At 43.5% G+C, this 22,322-nt stretch overlaps 1 protein-coding gene and 1 long non-coding RNA gene across 13 annotated transcripts in view; one reads left to right on the forward strand and one right to left on the reverse strand.

The window, feature by feature from the left end:
- Positions 1-938: 938 nt before the first annotated feature.
- LOC143830254 (uncharacterized) lies at positions 939-20,829 on the reverse strand. The gene is made up of 3 exons (XR_013228393.1): positions 20,361-20,829; positions 4,466-4,609; positions 939-3,776 (listed from the first exon to the last, which is right to left on the reverse strand). It is a non-coding gene; the product is annotated as an uncharacterized LOC143830254 (long non-coding RNA).
- GPHN (gephyrin) overlaps positions 20,136-22,322 on the forward strand; it is a 357,972-nt gene continuing 355,785 nt past the window's right edge. For 4 of the 12 annotated variants that reach the window (XM_077322484.1, XM_077322476.1, XM_077322483.1 and 1 more), the window contains exon 1: positions 20,138-20,394. In XM_077322484.1, the coding sequence (XP_077178599.1) occupies positions 20,331-20,394 (64 nt within the window). In that variant the 5' untranslated portion in view covers positions 20,138-20,330. Of the gene's footprint in view, positions 20,395-22,322 lie in introns of all 12 variants that reach the window. The other 8 variants (XM_077322474.1, XM_077322477.1, XM_077322481.1 and 5 more) reach the window with 4 other exon arrangements.

Here is a 22,322-nt window from a genome sequence, read left to right on the forward strand (position 1 = left end):
TTATTATCTGGAGCTAGATGGACCATGCAGTCTATACTCATTCCACCAGCTGCTGATCAATTACCAGGCTCAATTTAAAGTACTGGCTATCATATACTTGGCCTGTCATGGCCTTGGAACCTCATATCTGTAAGACCCCCATGCTCTGTAGAACAACTTCACTCATTTGGTATCAGCCTGGAAATGGGCAAAATCAACAGCTACATGTACATGTGTCCTCTCTGTTGTGGTCACCTTTATTTGCTTAAATCGGGAGCAATCCTGCTCTAGTATGCACACATAGACAGTTATCCCATTATCTCAGGCAACCTTCACAGATGCTCTGGTTCTCAAGATGGGTGTTAGCCATAAGCTGCTTTGCATGCCCCTTTCTTCTCTATGAAACAGAGCATGTGCTGGACTTCCCCTGCTGCCACAATGTCCCTTTCCATTGAAGTGGCATTTTCAGTTGAATAATGCTCTATGCCTGACCATGGTCTTCTATAGAGAGCTGAGAGGTCTAAATTAATTTTGATACAAGATCCAAGACACACTGGGAACTGAAATTGACTTGGAGGCCTAAGTGAACTGTTGCATCAACATTGAGCTGCTGTGATAGCGTGCTGATTAAGGCCAAAATACTGGCCAACCTATGTGTTTACAGACTCACTAGACTGCCAAGTATTCTTTGACCTTTGCAGCTCATGGGCATTGGAGTGTCACACAGATCATTTAATGTTTGTTTCCCGCACCCACAAAAACACAAGCATCCTTGCAAGACAAAAAAGCCTCCCAACATCCAATTCATAAAAATGTAATACCTCACCTAAAACGTCACTGTGTGCCCCCTCTTCTCTCTCACCTTTCCCTCTCCTCTACCTTGTGCTCATTTTTTTAAAAAAAATAAAGAATAGTGCACTAAGGCAAACATGACCAGCTTCACCCCTATTTTGTCAAAGTGTAAAGGTTTGCTCCCAATCATGCTTTGTGACTGCTGCCCCTGCTCCCTTCTCTATTACCTTCCCCCTCATCTGTACCCTACACTGCTTTAAAAATTAAAATAATTAGTGATAGTGCATGAAGAGAAACCCAACCAGCTTTGCTCTTATTTTTCCAAAGTTTAAACATTTATTCCAAACCACATTTCATTGCTTTCCCCTGTCCTGCTCTGTCATCTTCCCCTCCCTCTCTGCCTCATCCTATGTCTGCCTATCGCTTCCATACCACTTTGGCAACCACTCTTCTGTGCTGTTTTAGAAGAAGAGTTGGTTTATACTCTGTTGTTCTCTACCCAAAGGAGTCTCAAAGCAGCTTACAATCGCCTCCCTTCCTCTCCCCACAACAGGCACCTTGTGAAGTGGGGCTGAGAGAGTTTTGAGATAACTGTGATTTATCCAAGGTCAACCAGTTTTCCAGATTAGAGTCTGCCAGTCTTAACCACTGCAACAGGTGAAGACCCGTCAGCCGTGATAAAGCGATGGCAAAGTGATTTAATGTTCAAAACAATACCACAATGTTCAAAACAATTTCAAAATGGATTCCCGGGTATAGATTGTTATCAATATCTTCATCAGTAAATTCTAAATATAAATGTATGATATAATATATTATATAACATATAAATATATCCCCATGCTACATGTTAATTCAATGTAAAGATCAAAATTACAAAAATAAAAATGAGAATACCTCAATATTGTAGTAACATAATCTTCTCTACTAACATTTTTATGACTGTTGGAAATAACCTACAAAGATAAATCATAGATAATATAAATCCGTATAAAAGCCACTAAAGGTTAATTCTATTTAAATGGTTAATATTACCTACTTAGTATCTTATAATATCTTGCGTATATAGTTCAATCCTAAACAGGTTGCATAATATCCAAATTTGTAGGGGTCTAATAAAATTCAAAAACAATATTAATATCATATCCCATAATGACTATTGAATGTTATTTAAATATTAAGTGTAAACCACACAGTCATGATCTACTTACCTACTAATATTCACCTCACTATGTGTAATTCCTCTATAGCAGTGACCAAAGAAATGAAAGTAATCTTACTATACATTTTAAAAGCCACTCATTCAGTTCATTAGAGCAATTATGTTTCAGTAGCCATTTAAAGAAATATGCTGTTCTTTTATAGGAAACATGTTATATATGTTATTAATATAGTTTCCCTGCATGGGTGGGCAGCGCCTCTTGGGAGCAGCTGCACCTGGCTCATGCATCCAACACATCCACTTGGTGGCTGTCGCCAGGTGGTCCTCATAGGTCCCACCGCCTTCTCACAGGCGCCGCTGCTGGCTCCTCAGGCTCGTCATCCCCACCTCAGGCTGCATCCTCCTCCCCCTGGCAGATAGCGGTGGCTCGCCCTCGTAGGTGCCAACACCGGCTTCTCACGGGCCTCACCGCCACCTTCTCATGGGCCCCACCAACGCCTTTTTGCTGGTGGCGCCACCAGCGCTTCCTTGGGGCTGGCAGGGAGCGGGTGGCGGCAAGGCACATTGTGAACATTAAATCACTTTGCCATCGCCAGCTTGTGTCTGAACCACCACACCACACTGGCTCTCTTTAGTTCAAAACCCTGGCAATGGCCAACAGACATGTCTGATTAAAGATACACTTTTTAGCGATGTGAAGTGCTACAGGGGAAAATCCAAGGACAAAAGGTCCCTCATCCCGCTTTTAGCATCACTGTTCTGCAACCATGAAGTTGTCTATGACTTCTCTTACACTCTTCCCTTCAGTTAAATGCTGCCTGTCATTCCATTCATAGCCCACAACACTCTGAGTGCACACTATTATGTCTGCGGGTTCAGTGATCACAGACTCCAATTCTTCAGAACAGCTCTTTTTACTTAGCAACTCCAGCAACAGACTACAACTACTGAACAGGGAAAAACAGGCAAACTCATGCACTTTTATATCTTGCAGGCAGCCAGCTGCTCCCTCTAATTGGCTCTAAGCAGAGCAATCTGATTGGCCCTGGCGGAGCAATCTGAACAATCTGATTGGCCCTTAAGCAGAGCAATCCAATTGGCCCTAAGCAGAGCAATCCGATTGACCCTAAGCAGGGCAAGATCACTGGCAGAGTGATCAGGTTCCTTGATTGGTTAGTTCCTTGGCTAGCAGAGAACTCTCATTTGCATGTGTCCAAATGCCCACAGACATAACACACACCATGGTTGCTTCAGTGTTGCAGTAGTCTGCCAGCATAGAGCCCTGTTCAGAATGATCCTCCAATAATGAGTCTCTTTTCTTTGCAAATATTGTGCAGGATGACACAGGCTGTGACCACAAATGTCACATTCTCTTCACAACAGTGAGACATGCAGAGAGGCACCACCAATGAGCCTTGACTGGCAAAGGCACACTCCACCAGATTTTGTGACTGATCAAGGTGTAGTAAAAATTTGTCCTGCATTGCTCAAGTAGATTCAACAGCCAGAGGCTCATGGAGAAGGCTCTGTCTGCCACTATAAATGCTGGGACAAACAGCCTTTTATATTGGAGGGTAGGGTTCCCAGGAACATGCACTTTAGTGCCCATGGCAATGAAGAGTGAGGAGTTTCAAGTTACAATAGCATCATGTTTCTTCTCATCCCACTCCTACATCATTGAATTGCCCGGTGTGGTCCATGTTTCCCTGCATCAGGTTGGAGGAGCATTTCTTGTGATTTCCATATAGTTAATCTTCCTGCCTGGAAAATAAACTGGGAGATGCAGTCCATCTATGGCACCACTGCAGTGAGGCATCCTCAGGCAACTGTATCCATCCATTATCTAAAAGGACAGTGAGCACATAATTAAATACAATACTGGCACACAATTTGACACCCCTCCCCCCCAGCCACCCAAAAGATTCAGTTAACATTGAACTCTGCATTGAAAAATACTGGTGCAAGAACACACTTTGGATACAAACATAGCACTTGAAAAAAATCTGGTTTAGAATATCAACTTCCAGACCCAAGCAAACAGTCATGTGAAATATATCAATCTCTATAACAAAACTGACTTCAAGGACTATCTCCCAACCATAAACACCAAAATGTTTCCCAACCTCTCTGCTGCCACGTACCAGGTGGCAATTACTATGCACTTTTCCACTGGAATTGGCTTTTTAATGCTGCTATAATTTCAGAAAACATTTGCTGGGACATCCAGATATTGTACAGTCACTGCTTCTTACCCCAAATTCCAAGCACAAAGTTCTTCCACTAGTCCATGCTCCCAGGGTACACCCAATAAAACGGGGCACAGGCATACCAGCTAAGGCATATCAACACATCCACATCTTACAAGAGATGGTTGAATCTGAATTCATTAACAAGTTCAGGACAAGCCCCAGGGCTGAATAGGGATGCAGAATTTTTATCTCAGTATTGATGCTAATTTTCTACATTTCTCACCTTTATGCATATCTCTGAGCTCTAATCAGACTGATTATGTTTTGCATTATAATACTCCACCTTTTGACTTGGATATAAGGGCCAGTGGATCGTAATTCCAATTTGTATTTGATAAAGTAGTAGACTCCAGGGAATGGTAGAGGACAGGAAGGCCTGGAGGATCATTGTCCATGGGGTCACGATGGGTCAGACATGACTTTGCACCTAAACACAACAACAAAGTAGTAGAAGAAGAAGAGTTGGTTTTTATACTCTGCTTTTCACTGCCCAAAGAAGACTCAAAGCTGCAAGAGCTCTGACAGGACCTCTCAGTGAAAACAGCACTGTCAGGTCTGTGATGAGCCCAAGGTCACCCAGCTGGCTGCATGTGGAGAAGTAGGGAATCTCCAGATTAAAAGCCCCTGCTCTTAACCACTGCATCAAGCACACTTTGATTGATGAAAGCTTGTTATTGATTTTTAAGGCACTAATGGAACCATGTTTTGCTCAGCTGTAACAACTTTCTACCAAATCCTTCAAAAGCAAATGAAGATCTGGAAGAACAAAGGAAAGGAAATTTCTACATGTGTTATCTGCACAATTGGTCAGCCTCAGCATTAGCTAGCAGATTGAGTGAGCATTGGGTGGGCTAGAATTTCAAACCCACTAATAATTCTGAGGGACGACTTACCTCTCTATGCCCCACCCCGAGTGCTTCTCTCTACGGGTACTAATAAGTTGGTGATTAATGGCCCTCATGAAGCACGCCTGGCCTTGACCAGGGTTAGGGTCTTTTTGGTCCTGGCCCCTACCTGGTGGAATAAATTCCCAGATGAGCTAAGGGCCCTGTTGGAGTTAGTTCCACAGGGCCTGCAAGATCTTTTCTATTGGGTATTTGGTCAAGGCTAGGACTGGAAGATCTTTGGGCTGCCCCCCCCCCGATGATTTTCCATCTCAGATATCTTACATCCTCCTTCCACCCGCTTGTAGCATAGGATCTGATGGCGAGGATGTCAGAGTTGGCTGCCAGGGAAGGAATTAGATTAAGGGTAAATTCTCTGCCGTTGCTTCTGTTTCTGTATTGTTGGTGTTTAAATTGGGATATTACTATTATATAGTATTGTTTGTATCTTTTCTTGTTAAAGCATAAGCTGCTGTGAGCCAGCCTGGGCTGACAGTGATGGCTAACAAATCAAAATATAAATACAAATAAATACAAATAATTCCCCAAACAATCATATTTAAGGAGAGACTGCTGCCACTATTAGGGCTGCCAGTTCCAGATTGGGAAATACCTGGAGACTTTGGGGGTATAACCAGAAGTAGGGGGGATTTGGAGTGGGGAGGAACCTCAGCAGAGTATAATGCAAGGAAGTCAACCCCCTGAGACAACCCTTTTCTCCAGGGGAACTGATCTCTTTAGCCTGGAGATGAGCTATAATCCCATGAGATCCCCAGGTTTTGCCTGGAACTGGAATCCCTACTCACCATGCTCAGTTGGTATCTTTTGCTTTGCTTCCCAGCAAACATTCTCAAGAAACAGCACACATATCTTGGTTTGAAACATTTGATGCCTTGATATCTCTTAGAGAGATGATCTTAACAATTTTCCACAACAGGCAAGAACTGGAATATCCCTATGGTCTTGTAATGTTTTAGACAATTTCCCTGTAAACTGATCTTGTGCCACAGTATGATCTCCAGTCATGATGTATCCAGCTTCCAGTCCAGTAACTCAATTTCATCCTCCAAATTTTTAGTCAGAACTAGGGTTGCCAGCTCTGGGTTGGGTGGGCCTTGGGATGGGAAGATCTCAGCAGGATATAATGCCATGGAGCCTACCCTCCAAAGCAGCCATTTTCTCCAGGGGAACTCATCTTGTTCATCTGGAAATCAGGTATGATAGCAGGAGATCCCCAGCTGCCACTTGGAAGTTGGCAATCCTAGTTGGAGCCTGTCCTAACTTTGAAACCTGTCCTAACCTTGAAAATTTTGTCTTAGAAATATATCTATCTCACTCTAAATTCCATCAAGAAGTAACTCTGTGTTTTATTTATCACTATGAGTGCAGTGACCTCATTAACAATTGCTGTACTCTTCAGCTGGTAGAAGTGAAAACTATCTCTACACTGGGAGCCTGTATTGATCACCAGGGCTTTACATAACAGTTACCAACATATTGTGGGTTCATATTTGGCATTTCTAATGAATTTGTTAGCAACTGCTAAAATGAATATTGCTTCCTATTTATGATTTCATACCAGCTGAAAATTATCTGGACTATTGTAATATTTTAACTGACAATATAAAACAATTAGGATGATACCACAGGTGGATGGATCTGTTCAAAAGTGGATTTTGTTCCCATTGCTTTGGAATGACATGTATAACTAGGTATTTGTCTATGTTTATTTTTTCAATAACAGACATGTATAACAATAACAGACACATTTCTATAACACACTGTTATTTTATAGGTAGGAATAGTTACATGTAGCTTCCCTGTTGCTGCCATAGCTGTGAATGCAGCACAGTGGCAACAGAGCTTCCACACTGCAGGTTCTTCTTAGAGTTTTATTTTCCCACCGCTGGTAGTGGACAATCCTCTTGAGACAATAGCGTTGGCCCAAGTTTTTTTTTAATATGCAATATAATATTGTTAAGTTGAAATAACATTATAGCAACATGTATAATAGGTTCTCAGAATCCACAGCTTTAATTTAAAAATAAAAGTAAATCTCAATCCCCTTTAGTTGCAGAGATGTGTTTTCCCCTTAATTCTATGCAATGAAATGGTCCCCAACTTTTTTGGGGCGGGGACCAGGGGGGCGCGGGCGCACAGGTTGATGCAAACGCGCTAGCGAGGAGCTGTCGTGCCGGAGTGTTTGCGTCCAACGGTGTGCTGGTGCCCACACCTCCCTGCCCACGGTGCGGCGCTCGCTGTGGGGGGGAGGGAGGCATGTTCACTGGTGCGCCGGCGCCTGTGTCTCCCTCCCACTGCAGCCCAGTACCGAGGGCTCCACGGCCCGGTACTTGTCCACAGCCCGGGGGTTGGGGAGCACTGTCTAGAGGCTTATTTTTAAAATGAAAGCAGGGGATGAAAAACACTAGGACATATAATGTTATAATGTTATGATTTATGCAATCATATTTTGTTGCTGTTAAGAAACCAAACATCCCCCCCCCCACAGTCAGGTGAGGAATTTACTGCTATGTGGACAGGGAAAATGGTTGCCACTTGGGTGAAAAAATCCAAACTTTCCCACCCATGGGACAGCCATCTATACTTTGTTGCAATCTTTACCAAAGGTTTCCAGCAGAGCAAGTTTGAGAAACACTGGAGAAAAGCTGGGGAACTCCTAGAATGTGTATGTATACCCACTCTCCAACAGCATTGAACCTGGGATTAATAACTTGCATGGAAATGGCCCCAATGCAGCAACTCAACTTCTTAATAACAATAATTGGTGGCTCTGCTTTGGGATGCCCCCCTTCATTAAAAACTAGATGGGTGGAAACCTAAGAAAAAGTCTTAGTCCTGGCACCATAACTTTGGAACTCTGTTCCCAGGAAGATTGGTCTGTCTATTAGTGTATTTTATCAGCAGGTGAAGACTAATAATGGTTATTGGCCCTTCCGTCAGTGTATTTGTGTGTTCTAAACTGAATTTTCTATAGATAAATATACCCCTTTGAAAGATGTTCCTTTAGGGAAAGTGTTCGATGTGCTACAATTGGTTGCAACTGAAAGTAATTCATGATAATCTCAGAACTTCCTTTGGGGCATAAGTGCCTTCCTCTTATGTTAGGACCAGGATCCAATCCTATTATTGCAGTGAAATTTCAATCTATTAACAAAATAGCCATAAATAATGACTGGAATGCAGCTATACCTTTAATGTCCTCTCCAGTCCTGGTGGAAAGTCCTATTAATGCATAGCACCTTCCTGTTTAAACAAATGAGAACTGAACAAGTGAGAACTGAACATGGAATCACTGATTGGTTCAAAATTGAGAAAGGAGTTCGGCAAGGCTGTATACTGTTGCCTTGCCTATTAAAATTGTATGCGGAGCACATCATGAGAAAGGCGGGATTAGAGGAGTCACAAATTGGGATCTAGATTGCAGGGAGAAATATCAACAGCCTCAGATATGCAGATGATGCCACTCTAATGGCAGAAAGTGAAGAGGAACTAAAGAGCCTGTTGATGCGGGTGAAGGAGGAGAGTGCAAAAGTTGGCTTGAAACTCAACATCAAGAAAACTAAGATCATGGCATCCGGCCCTCTCAATTCCTGGCAAATAGATGGGGAAGAAATGGAGATAGTGACAGATTTTATGTTCCTGGGCTCCAAGATCACTGCAGATGGGGAGGAAAGCTATAGCAAATCTAGACAGCATCCTAAAAAGCAGAGACATCACCCTGCCAACAAAAGTGTGTTTAGTCAAGGCTATGGTATTCCCAGTTGCAATGTGTGGCTGCGAAAGTTGGACCATAAGGAAGGCCGAGCGTCAAAGAATTGAGGCTTTTGAACTCTGGTGCTGGAGAGTCTGGTGCTGTGAGTCCCTTGGACTGCAAGGCGAACAAACCAGTCAGTCCTAGTGGAGATCAGTCCTGACTGCTCCTTAGAAGGCCAGATCCTGAAGATGAAACTCAAATACTTTGGCCACCTCATGAGAAGGAAGGACTCCCTGGAGAAGAGCCTAATGCTGGGAGCGATCGAGGGCAAAAGAAGAAGGGGAGGACAGAGAATGAGGTGGCTGGATGGAGTCACTGAAGGAGTAGGTGCAAACTTAAATGGACTCCGGGGAATGGTAGAGGACAGGAAGGCCTGGAGGATCATTGTCCATGGGGTCGTGATGGGTCGGACACGACTTCAACAACAACAATTTAAACAAATCCACCTATTCTATGTGTAACCTGAGCCTGTATATAATGCCACACAGTTAAGATTTTGAACATTAATTTGAACATTCTTACTATTTTCACATCTAAATTTGGGAACAAACACAGCTTCAAAAGGCAGCATGATTATTTGCATTTCAGGCAAATGCTGTGAAGTTATAGAAGTCCTGGATTCAGTATACAGAATTTACAGATGAAAATAAAGATGGTTAGTAGAAGAAAACCCAAATTAGATAAATTAAGGTCATTAAAAAAACAAGTCTTAAAAGCTTGTCTGCCTCCAAGTAGATTGCAGTTTAATGTCTTTCTACCCTGTAATGGTTCTCTGACAAAATGAATGTTTAAGCACAACATAGTTCTGACCTTTATTTTTTGTCCTACTGTAAACCAGTTGCAGAATTGAGGGAGTGCAAATAGAACATCCCCCCCCCCCGGTCAGGTGAGGAATTATAAATAAAAGGCATGGTGACAATACTGGGGTTTCATAACTTTTCACATTCGTAATGTGTCCATGATTCCAAAAGTACAGAAAAAGAGGTTTGGGGAATTTTCCTCCTCATTTACCACTTACGAATAAAAGCTTAAAAAAAAAATTCATTCTATATACAATGATGTTACCTAGTCATGAAAAGGTATGCATTATGGATTTTACATTGTGCCAAATGGTTACTGGATCTTTCTTGAATTCACAAAAGTAAATGAAGTAAATGTCCTTTTTGCATTAGTGATCAATTTAGCTATTTAATTCCTTTACCTCAGATAACAGAGATAAAATTTTGTTAATGATCTACTGAGGCACTGAAATCTCACTTGGCTCTGCATCAATAAAGTACGGGCAAAAAGCATGTATCCAATTATTGACCTTCTGTGTGAGACAGACAGACCATGGGCAATGGATAACAGTATTAAAGTAGGAAGAATTACTGGGGCGGGTCAGGGATTGAGGGCACAATGAAAAACTGAGTTAAGGAAAAAATGCTAGGCAGATGTTTTTGATCTTATAAAGTATTTGCCTCAGATAATTTTCAGAGCTTTTCTTGTGAAGGTATCCTGGTCACGTGTACAACTTAACCTTGTGATAATTTATAAGATTTTATTGAACCTCGTTAATTAACTCAAATATTCTCTAAATTTGTTTCCTATTGTTGTTAATAATCAATGTTTTTGATTAGTATAATTCTTCTACAATACATTAATTGCACTTGTTTATAAATCATGGAGACCCCAGATTGAACATATTCTGAGCAACTGGTGGCAATTATAAAGTAGGTCAAATGGGAAAATCAGCTTCCTGATATGCTCCAAGGAGGTAGTCCTTGGTCCCAGAGAAAACTCAACTGAGCTCCCTGAGAACATCAGGGCCCTAATGGAACTTACGCAGTTCCATTAGGGCCTGCAAGACTCTTCCGCCAGGCTTATGGGTGAGGCCAGTCTGGACAAATTAACAATGAAACATTAATTGATGCAGCTGTAATAATAACTACTCTAACAGCCTTCTATTCTGCTGCCTCCCTAAAGGGAGGAAGAGAGACCTACTAGACGAACCAATCCAATAAGAACAGGTTCACCACTAGGGCCACTAATATTGTCTTGTTTAATATTTTAATTGTTGTTTTATGATTTTAATTGTACTGCGTATATATAAATGTAGTGAACCACTCTGAGACGTAAAGTATGATAGGAACAGTCTAGAAATGTAACAACAAATAAACAAACAGACACAGACAGACAAAAACTGGCCCTGTGGAAAACTCTGACAAATTAGATCAGACCCCTTCAGGACCTTAAACAGTTCCACAGGGCCTGCATAACAGAGCTGTTCTGCGAGGCCTGTGGTTGAGGCCCAGAAACAACTTATTATTTGGCCTCCCTGACCTCAACCCATCCAATTAAATGTCATCTGAAAAAAATGTATTATTCTTCCCTTTGTTTGATTTGGGGAAAGTGGCACAGGGAAGCTGACAGTCATTTTATATTTAATTATTAATTTTAATATTTTAAACTTAATTTTGAACATTTCTAATATTTAATATTTTATTTATTTATTTTAATTCTTCAGAAGAAGAGGAAGAACAGTTGGTTCTTATATGCCGCTTTTCTCTACCCAAAGGAGTCTCAAAGCGGCTTACAGTCACCTTTCCTCTCCCCACAACAGACACCCTGTGAGGTAGAAGAAGAAGAAGAAGAAGAAGAAGAAGAAGAAGAAGAAGAAGAAGAAGAAGAAGAAGAAGAAGAAGAAGAAGAAGAAGAAGAAGAGTTGGTTCTTATATGCCAGGTGAGGCTGAGAGAGCCTGCTGGTCAGAACAGCTTTATCAATGCTGTGGTGAGCCAAGGTCACCCAGCTGGTTGCATGTAGGGGAGCACAGAATCGTACCCGGTTTGCCAGATTAGAAGTCCTCACTACAAACCACTACACCAAGCTGTCTCTCTTACAGTATTTCCCTAATGCCCACCCTCCTACTTATATTACCTGTTACTCATTAGTACTACAGGGACAAAATGCACAACATTTTTCATCTGGCAATAAATGCCATGATCATTTGCACAGTATCTAGATAAGACCCCTAGACGGGCCACTTCTCGCCTGTAGGCTGTAGTCTGACAACCCTGATCTAGGCCATTACTGGCATATAAATCTGATTCTGCTAATTAAAGAACAATCCTGAACAAAGTAACACTCTTCAAGGCCCATCTATTTCAATGGCTTGAGAAAGGTGTAACAGCTTAGAGGACAATATCATCTAAGAATGCTTTCCTGATAGTATGCCCTATTGCAGTGGTCCCCAACCCCCGGTCCAGGGACTGGTACCGTTCCATGGATCATTTGGTACCAGGCCGCAGCTCCTCCTCGTCCTCCTCTCCAGCTGCTGCCTCCGGGCTGCCCTGCCACTTTGCTGCTAGCTCACCTTTGGTGCTCTCCAGTGACCGCCATGGCTGGGGCTCCTCCTTGGCATGGCACTACACAGCTGCTGCTGGCAGCACCTCCCAGCAGGCGGTGGGAAGTCAGGTGCACCAGCAGGAAAGCAAGTGGAACAGGGGCTCAGGTGGCAGCGACGTCCCTTGGCAAAAAACTACCCCCCCCCCTGGGCCTCAGTAAAATTCTCAAGTGTTGACTGGTCCCCAGTGATAAAAAGCTTGGGGACCCCTGCCCTATTGAACGGTAGGATTTATAGAATTCGTAGGCCTGAGTAAGATTGTTTAGTCTCCTATATCTGGTTTAAATGTGGTTGAATAGTCATAGGTCTTGAGGGTGTGGCTAAAGATGTCGTCCTGAGAGGGTGGCAGGGCATCTGCTCTGCTATCTCTGAAGCCTGACAGGGGTCAATTGTGCAAGCAATTGGCAGAAAAGAGGAGGGGTACGCAAACCCCACCTCACCTTTCTACCCAGGAAGTTCTTGGGGCCGTCTCCAATCCTTTAGGGAGTATATCTCCCTGGATTATAGGTTGTCAGCGTTCCAGGTCCAGAGGACGACTGCCATTTTCTACCTCGGACTTTCTTTTCTTTCTTTAATCTTAAAGTATCTGCTTCAACCCTACATGATGATTTACCACAAATGAACGCTTTGAACTGAGGGGAGGACATCGGCTGAGTTCCAAAACATCATTTACTGCAAGTATCTCTCGCTTTTTTTTTTCTCCGTCTCTCTTCCTGCATCAAAGCCCTTTGTTTCCCCCCTCCTCTTACTCTGCTCTGCCCGAAGCCACCTCGTTAAGAGGCAGGCTAATTCTCCTAACTAAGCAGAAGAAGGACTCAAATCAACTCGAATTAATTGGCAAAAGCTCTTATTGTAATTGTTTTGGTTTTCGAAGATAAGATAAGCTGTGAATGGGAAAATCTCACGAGAACTCTGTGCCAGCACGAGAATCTCTGCCTTCAATACGTCACATGCCTGTGCCGGAACATCTGTACACCGCCCGTGGCGCCACGGGCGCCACGGACTAAATAAAACAGTAAGGGGTTCTGGGGCGGGATGTGTCCGGGATGAGGAAGGGTCCGGATTGGACCCTTCCTCATGACAGACAACCGGAGGGACCAAACGGCAGGCGCGAAGCGCCTGCCGATTGGTCCCTCCGATTCCCAGCCCCAGCAACTGCGAGCCGCGCTCAGCGCGGCTCGCAGTTGCTCCCGGCCTGACGTGGGGAGAGGCGCGAAGCGTCTCTCACCGCGTCAGGCCGGCCCCAAGGAAGCCCCCGCCGCAAACACAACACAAGACTCCAGCCGCCGAGAAGCTGCAGAAAAAAAAGAAACACCCCCGGAGGAGCCTTTCGCCGCTAGCGCGACGAGAGGCAGCAGAAAAAAAACCCCCTGTAGGAGCTCCAAGCCGCCGCGCCGACGAGAGGCAGCAGAAAAAAATTAACCCTGTAGGAGCCTTTCGCAGCTCCAAGCAGCAGAAAAAAAAACCCCTGTAGGAGCTCCAAGCCGGCACGCCCACGAGAGGCAGCAGAAAAAAAAAAACCCTGTAGGAGCCTTTCGCAGATCCAAGCAGCAGAAAACAAAACCCTGAAGGAGCCTTTCCCAGCTCCAAGCAGCAGGAAAAAAAACCCCTGTAGGAGCTCCAAGCCGGCACGCCCACGAGAGCTAGCAGGAAAAAAAAAACCCTGCAGGAGCCTTTCACAGCTCCAAGCAGCAGAAAAAAAAACCCTGTAGGAGCCTTTCGCAGATCCAAGCAGCAGAAAACAAAACCCTGAAGGAGCCTTTCCCAGCTCCAAGCAGCAGGAAAAAAAACCCCTGTAGGAGCTCCAAGCCGGCACGCCCACGAGAGCTAGCAGAAAAAAAAAACCCTGCAGGAGCCTTTCACAGCTCCAAGCAGCAGAAAAAAAAACCCTGTAGGAGCCTTTCGCAGATCCAAGCAGCAGAAAAAAAAACCCTGTAGGAGCCTTTCGCAGATCCAAGCAGCAGAAAACAAAACCCTGAAGGAGCCTTTCCCAGCTCCAAGCAGCAGGAAAAAAACCCCTGTAGGAGCTCCAAGCCGGCACGCCCACGAGAGCTAGCAGAAAAAAAAAACCCTGCAGGAGCCTTTCACAGCTCCAAGCAGCAGAAAAAAAAACCCTGTAGGAGCCTTTCGCAGATCCAAGCAGCAGAAAACAAAACCCTGTAGGAGCCTTTCCCAGCTCCAAGCAGCAGAAAAAAAAAAACCCTGTAGGAGCCTTTCACAGCTCCACACAGCAGAAAAAAAAAGCACCTCCTGGTGTCCCCTGGGTCCTAGCGCCCATTGCATTCCTGGTTGCAATGGGCTTTCTTGCTAGTTAGAGGATAAAACAGAGGACCTCTACTGGCCACTTGTAAAATTGTTTGGGGCCGGTTTTTTTTAAAGTCAAAATCATGTCTATGTTAAAAAGATTGGCTCATCTAATAGAGATACAAACCCAAGATTACAAAGTATTTTTAGATGGATTGATCAAAAATATCTCCAAGGAGATCCAAGATGGCAAGGAAGAAGTCTTCAATAGGAATGATGGATCAATAACAGTGACTGATGACAGCTTTAAACAAGGTGGAAAACCAACAGCAGAAGAGAAATCTGAAATTCATATCTTCAAGGAGATCCAAGATGCCAAGGAAGACGTCTTTAACAGGAATAATGGATCAATAACAGTGGCTGATGACAGCTCTAAACAAGGTGGAAAACCAACAGTAGAAGAGAAATCTGAAATTCTGGAGACGGAAAATGGGATGCCGGAGTTCTGCAGCCCAGATAAGGACACCCTTTTTAAAAAGACATACAGCCATCTCAAAGCAACAGTGTACAAAAATCAATCAAAAGAAATATGGATCTGCAGTGAAAGTAACCGATTTAAAGGATCTCTCTGGGGGGGAAATTGTATTGATACTGGAGTCCAGGAGGTGCAACGGCCTCAAGATTTATCGATGCATATTCTGCGGGAAAGAGTACAACTGCACTTTCTACGCCAAAGGCCAATGGGACAGAATATAATTTTACGGGAACGACAAGATGTAGCAAGCCTCGAGATGAGACCCCCTTAAGAAGACCGAAAGCTCATATTGTTTTATGTTTAATGTTATACTGTATTCTATATTTCCATTTTTATGAAAAAGGGGAAGCAGTGTCTCTTTCTCTCTTGTTTTTTTTTTGTCTCTTTTCTTTTGTAGGCATATAGGTAATATAATCATTAGTGCTGAAAATGTAAAATGGGGTTCCCCCCCCTTATTTTTTCTTTCTTCTATTAGGGTATTGTCCTAGGACTAAAGCCTACACTGACTTGTAGAAAATGTTTAATGTTAAGCTTTCAACTTAAATCTGAAAATATATCTGTCAGGATGGTTCTTAGAATGGGTCAAGCATAAATTGTTTTGTAGATGTATCAGAACCAAGGATAAGGAGAAGCTATAGAAGACTGAAAGCTTATATTGTTCTATGTTTAATGTTAAGCATTTAATCTAAACCTGGAAATCTTATTATTCTCTGTATTAACAACATATACTGTATCCTACATTGCTATTTTTATGAAAAAGGGGAAGCAGTGCCTTTTTTCTCTCTTGTTTCTTTTTCTTAGTAGGCATATAGGTAATATAATCGTTAGCGTTGGAAATATAAAATGGGGCTTTCCCCCCTTATTATTATTTTTTTTTATTGGTGTATTGTTACAGGGCCAAAGCTCATATTGATCTGTAGAAAATGCAAAGCTCTCAACTTATACCTGTCAGGATGGCTCTTAGAATGGGTCAAGTATAAATGGTTTGTAGATGTATCTGTATTAAGGATAAGGAGAAATTATGAAATCCTTTTGTAATTTTTTTTCTTTGTACATCTTTAAGGCAAAGCCCTACTTTCCTCTCCCTTCATCAGGGTATTGATACAGGGCCAAAACTCATACTGTGCTATAAGAAATGTTTAATGTTAAGCATCTAACTCAAACCTAGAAATATCTGCTAGGATAGCTCTTAGATTGTATCAAGCAGTTAATGTGAGGTCTACGATCTCACAAGTAAGTTGATTAATAATAACTTTTCTTTTGTATATCTAAACAGGCCTTTTTTTTTAATGTAGTGGAAATGTGGATGGCTCTTAGACTCATGGCTCTTAGAGTTTTGGGCAAAAGTTTATATCACTGTGGAGTCAATGTGGGGTCGTATATTCTTAAATGATGATTATATTTCTATCTTTATGAAAATAAAAAAAATCATTATAAAAAAAAATAGTCATAGGTCTTTTTCATCTGTGTTGTGACATTACACCATATCAACGTGGAAATGCCTTTAAAAATATATAATTTTGGGGCTCGGGGTGGGGGAGAAAGTTTCACTCCACAAGAGAACTGCTGTGTTGTGATTAGTGGCTTGCTGTGTTTGACGACCCAAGGAGCAGGGGGAGAAGTTCAATTTGCTTTCCCTTGTAGCCTTGTTGAGAGGCAAAAAGCTGCAATGGGCCAGAGGGAAAATGTGGGAGGGGTCTCCCATGAGGAGGGCTGCAACCATCCTGCGTTTGCAAGCAAGAGGCCACTTGTACTTTAGCCCTCCGTGTGGAAATGGTCTAGATTTCAGTAGGAACTGATCAGTGTAAGATTGGGGTTATTGTAGCCTTCCAGAGTTCAGTTTGGCATTGGCTGCTATTCAATATTTTCATCAAAAATTTCACTGAAGCAGCTATATAAAACTAATGCAGAAATGGAGGAAATGCAAAACTTAAGAAAAATATCAATCAACCCATTATAACAGCAATAGCACATAACTTAAGCATGCCGTGCCTTCCAGACTATCTGGAAAGAACAGCCATTGCAAGATGTAGTGTTCCTGCTAGGCCAGCACAGTTTAGCATTGCTTAAAGATCTTCATTTATATAATTTTATATGAGTATATATCAAAGTGCTGTTTTTGATCCTGAACTACTTGTATTTTCTATAATGGCCTCATCCCCAAAGCCCCATCAAATATTCTAAAACTAGCAAAGAAGTGAATACACTGAAATTTTTATCCATTGTTTGCTAATTGCTTTGAATGCTATGATAATGGCAGCAATTGCAGTATACAAACTTCTAAATAAGAGTGCAATCCTAAACAGTTAGCCCTGTCTAAATCCATTCAACCAACAGACTGGAGTTACTCTTTACTGGATTGCACTACAAGTATCTAATCATATACCCACTGAACTAAATATCAGTCCCTTTGAACACGGTGGGACAATTTCCAAATAAAAATCACAGGAACAGGCTGCAAATGTTAAATGTTCACGGTGGGACAAAAACATTTGATGACTTTTCACAGCTAGGGAACTCATATCTGAAAATTATAACATCACTGTGTTTGGACAAGAACAAATTCAGTGTGCTTGAGTATATTGGTATTTTAGTCTGTTTGGGACAGAATAAAACACACCCAATAAAAACAATCCAAAAGATACAATAAGCTTTAAAAATCAAAAATGATTAAAAATCTATCTTCTTTAAAATTTATCCACTATCAAGCAGAGTTGGATGTGTGGATGGCGAAAGAACAGTTTAAGCTTACCAGGTGCCTGGTAGATTAGAGTCACCCAATGATCACTCAAAAAAGAACAGCCTTGCATGCCCTGCTTATTTTATGGGATTTTTTTGAATATTTGAGTCAATTCATCAAAACCATATATGGGAAGTATCTAAATGACTGCACAAAAAATGTATGGATCATAATGGGCAGGTATTTGTACAGAATCATCCTTGTTGTGAGTAACTGTGGTATAGTTTGTGGATCTGGCACTACATCCCTTCATTAAAGGCTTAAGAAGTGGGCTAAACTGAATAAAAAGAAATTCAATGGGGACAAATGTAAACTTCTGCACTTATATAGGAAAAACCATCTACACCAATATAGGATGGGGGAGACATGTCTTGGCAGTAGTATGTGCAAAAAGGATCTAAGAGTCTTAGTAGACCATACATTTAACATGAGTCAGCAGTGTGACTCGGTGGCTAAAAAGGTAAACGGGATTTTGGGCTGTATTGTGTCCAGATCACAGAAGGATATAGTATAACTTTACTCTGTTCTGGTTCGGCTCCACTTGGATTGCTGTGTTTAGTTTTGGGCACCCCAGTTGAAGAGGGATATAGACAAACTGGAATGTGTCCAGAGAAGGGCAACATAGATGGTGAGGGGTTTGGAGACCAAGACCAAGAAAGGTTGAGGGAGCTTGGTCTGTTTAGCCTGGAGAGGAGATGACTGAGAGGGGATCTGATAACCATCTTCAAATAATTAAAAGGCTGCTATGTAGAGGATGGAGCAGAGTTGTTCTCTCTTGCCCCGGAGGGACGGACCAGAACCAACGGGATGAAATTAATTCAAAAGAAATTCCATCTAAACATCCGGAAGTTGTTCCTGACGGTTAGAGTGGTTTCTCAATGGAACTGGCTTCCTCGGGAGGTGGTGGGTTCTCCGTCTTTGGAAATTTTTTAACAGAGGCTGGATATCCATCTGATGGAGAGGCCAATTCTGTGAAGGTTCAAGGGGGTGGCAGGTTACAGTGGATGAGTGATAGGGATGTGAGTGTCTTGCATCGTGCAGGGGGTTGGACTAGATGACCCAGGAGGTACCTTCCAACTCTATGATTATAAAGAATTGAGTGGCACTTCTGACCTCTACCATCCTCATACAGTCTCAATAGTAGCTCTGCTGTTCTGGAAAATCCTTGTAAAACTATGAAGAATGTGTTGTTTCAGACTTTCCAACAGGTAGTGAAAACAGTATTGTTTCAGTGGTTATTTATGAGAAGAAATAATTTGTATCCATCTTTATGTGTTCATATGTATATACGCAGAACTCCCCTGACTATTGGACTGGTGAGTTTTAATCGGATATTTTTTGATGGCATGTTAACTACTTTGAATTGTTAAGAATGATACAAATGTTTTCACAGGGAAAAAATAAAATGTTTACTGTGAAGTTACCATTGAAGTTTCTAACGATGTGGGTAAAAAACCTGTGTGTATGCACTGAAAGTGAAAGCAGGTACTCTGTAGTCATGTGCTAGTGTAAAATGCATTTTCAAAGCAATGCAGGTGTGTGAACCTGCAGTGATGCAGGGTTATGCAATACAGCGAATGTGAATGGAATGTAGGAGAATGCAATGCAGAGGGTTTGCATGTGCTATACATTAAAGACAAAAAAGGTACAGGATAGAAGCTGTCCTGGTTGGTATGGAAAACTTACACGCACCAGAAGAATGTATTTGTCTTCTACTTTTCTAGGGCTTGAAATACTCTTATACTCCACTGGGTATAAGCACCATGTAGCAAATGCAATGCAGAACAGTAAACGTGGTTATAATATAAATAAGTACAATGTGTCTGCAAGACAAGAGGTGGGCCGTCGATTGCAGTAGGTGCGCGTGGAGCTCTTTGCACGTATGAATGCAGCGTAATATATGCCAGTGCACCGTGATGCAGTCAAGTACGTGTGGATGTAAAAATGGTGACTGATACATGTGTGGGTGCAGTGCAGGTGCATGCAGTGAAAAACCGGCGTGTGCCCAGCAACCCAAGACATGAGAGCTCTCCTTCTATTCCTGCTGCTGGGTAAACACGGGAAAAGACAGTGGGGATTTTCTGTGCAGGCAAGAAAGCTCCGCTTTTCCCCGCCCCCGCAAAGCTGGACCCCCCCCCCCTTCCATCCTCGCTTCTTCACGTAACTCGATCGAATCGGACATTTGGACGAGATAGAAAGAACACGGCGAGGTAAGACCCAGGCAGTTCTTTCGACGCTCGATTACTGCTGCCTGAGCTAATACATGCGGAGCGCTCTCCTCGCGAAGAACTCGCCCGCGTTCCCTTCGGCTCCTCCCCAGGCAGCCCCGGTTCGCCCAACTCTTCTAGGCCCCGCCCATCCCGCGTCTCTGGCCCCGCCCCCTCCAGTGCGCTTCAACCTAGCCGCGCGCGCCCCGCCGGCCTGCCTCCCGGAGGCTGGGCCCGCCTTCTCGTCCCCCTTCCCCTTCACGCTGCCTCCTCCTCACGCGCTCTCCCTCTCCCCTCCTCCCCCTCCCCGCTCTCGCGCTCCTTCTCCCCCCGCTCCCCCCACCCGCCTCCCTGTCAGTGTGGTGCCTGCGCTGGGAAACATGGCGTCGGAGGGGATGATTTTAACGAACCACGACCACCAAATCCGCGTCGGGGTCCTCACAGGTAACGAACCGCGGCCGGGAAGCGGGGCAGGGGTGGCTGCGGGTCGGGGCTCGCCGGCAGGGCCGCTCCGCATTGGCTGCTGGGGCTGGCTCCTGCTGCCGGCGCCGCCGTCTCTCCGGCGCCTTCACCGCCTGCCGCGGCTCTCCCTCCGCCGCGCCGGGAGCCGGGGAACCGTTCGCTGGCTTGGGAAGGGACCTCCTCGGGAAACCCCCTCCACTCCACTCCACTCCCGCCTCCTCCTCCTCCTCCTGGTTCCCCCTCGGAGGCAAGGCTCGGCCTCGTCGGCTGGGGTGGGAGAGAGAGAGAGAGAGAGAGAGAGGGAGCACGGGAAAAACGGTCTTGGCGGACGCAGGGACGGTGGGATTGGGCGCTGCTGTTGCTGCCGCATGCGGGCGGGAGGCTGTTCAGTGCCGCAGCCTCAAGTTCTCCGCTCCCGCTGGGGACTGGCCCGTAAATAACCCGTGTGGAGGAAAGCAAGGAGGGGGGACCTGGAAATGCCGGGTTTGCCTCGGGCATTAAGGGAGATCCAGGTGCAAGGGTGCCTGGGAAAAGTGGATGCCCGGCCAGGCTGTGAGTGCTGAAGCGGCATGATCTTCTCTCCACAGGCCCCAGAGGAATCGGTACTCTCCCTCCCTCTTCCGGGGTACGCCTTGAGATTGGCCACTTTTCGATAGGGGAGCCTATTTAATCCAAGTCCCCCTTTTCAATCCGGGAGAGGCTATGTATGATTAAGGGGAAGGAGGAAGGCAGGGATCATGGGCGCGTGCATGATGCCGCTTGGATTGGCTCTTTAACCCCCCCCCCCCTCTCCAGCACAGCCGAGGTCTGCTGTCAGTGTGGAACTTTGATGTATTCTTTTTCTGGTTTTGCTGGTGTGGCGGCCTGGTATGTGTTGTCTTTGAGATCTTGATTTTTTTCAGCGAAAAGCTATATATATACTCAAAAATAAAGCCGAAGGGTTTGAATGATCAGATTAAATCGGAAGATGTTTGTGTGTGTGGTGATGGGGAGGAGGGAAGGGGAAATCAGGAGGAAAATCCTTGTGTAATTTTCATTTATTTCCCTCTTGATGAGGACTTGTGAGAGCCCTTTCTGAAGAATTTAAGGCTGCAGGCTGAATAGAGGTGACAAAACTGAACTAGGAACAGTCAGATAGGGCTAGCTAATAAAAACGTACTAATTCAGCCTTGTGGTGTTAAATAAGAACATTAAAAAAGAGTGTTCTATATTCATGTACTGCACACTTGGCTGCCCCAGATTTTGGAGGATCCTGTGGTCTGCCTATGAATAGCTACTTGGAGCCTTCCTATGACAGGGAAATCCCAGAGTCTGATGATGCACTGTTCTCTCTTTGATACTGAAATTTTCAGCCCCTAATTTTCATCTACAGTAAGCAATGATAGAATATAGATATTAGGCTTGAATTTTATTTTCTATGCTTTCTGTTAAGACCTTTTCTGTAGCAGTATTGTAGCAAGATACAAATGTCAGGAAGCTTCTGCTATAAGAGAAGCATAAATCTCAGTAATGCTTCCTTATTCTAAGATGACTGCATTGTTAAATTTGAAAGATGTTGACCTGACATGGTATGAAAATCAAATTGCTAAAATTTGTTCCCTTTTGATTTGTTCTCCCCCTTCATTCATGTTTTATGAAATAAGGTTACATCTAAAGACTGGAGCCACAGAACAAGTAAAATATGGGATTTGAGCACATACTTTCTGAATTTTTACTTTCTGGGCTAGAATTTCTTTTTAGTGTAAGCATTGTGGCTGTTCTTATATTACTATTGGGAATAAAGCAGACAATTGTTTTTATGTAACAGGTCTTAATTTTGGACAGAATAATACAAAATTGAGCTTTCTTGTGTTCTTTCTTTGAATTCTTTTTAGTCACTTTGTACCTGGGATCATAATTCAGAAAGTTCT

This window comes from Paroedura picta, chromosome 2 (genome assembly GCF_049243985.1).
Source record: "Paroedura picta isolate Pp20150507F chromosome 2, Ppicta_v3.0, whole genome shotgun sequence".
NCBI classification, from domain to species: domain Eukaryota; kingdom Metazoa; phylum Chordata; class Lepidosauria; order Squamata; family Gekkonidae; genus Paroedura; species Paroedura picta.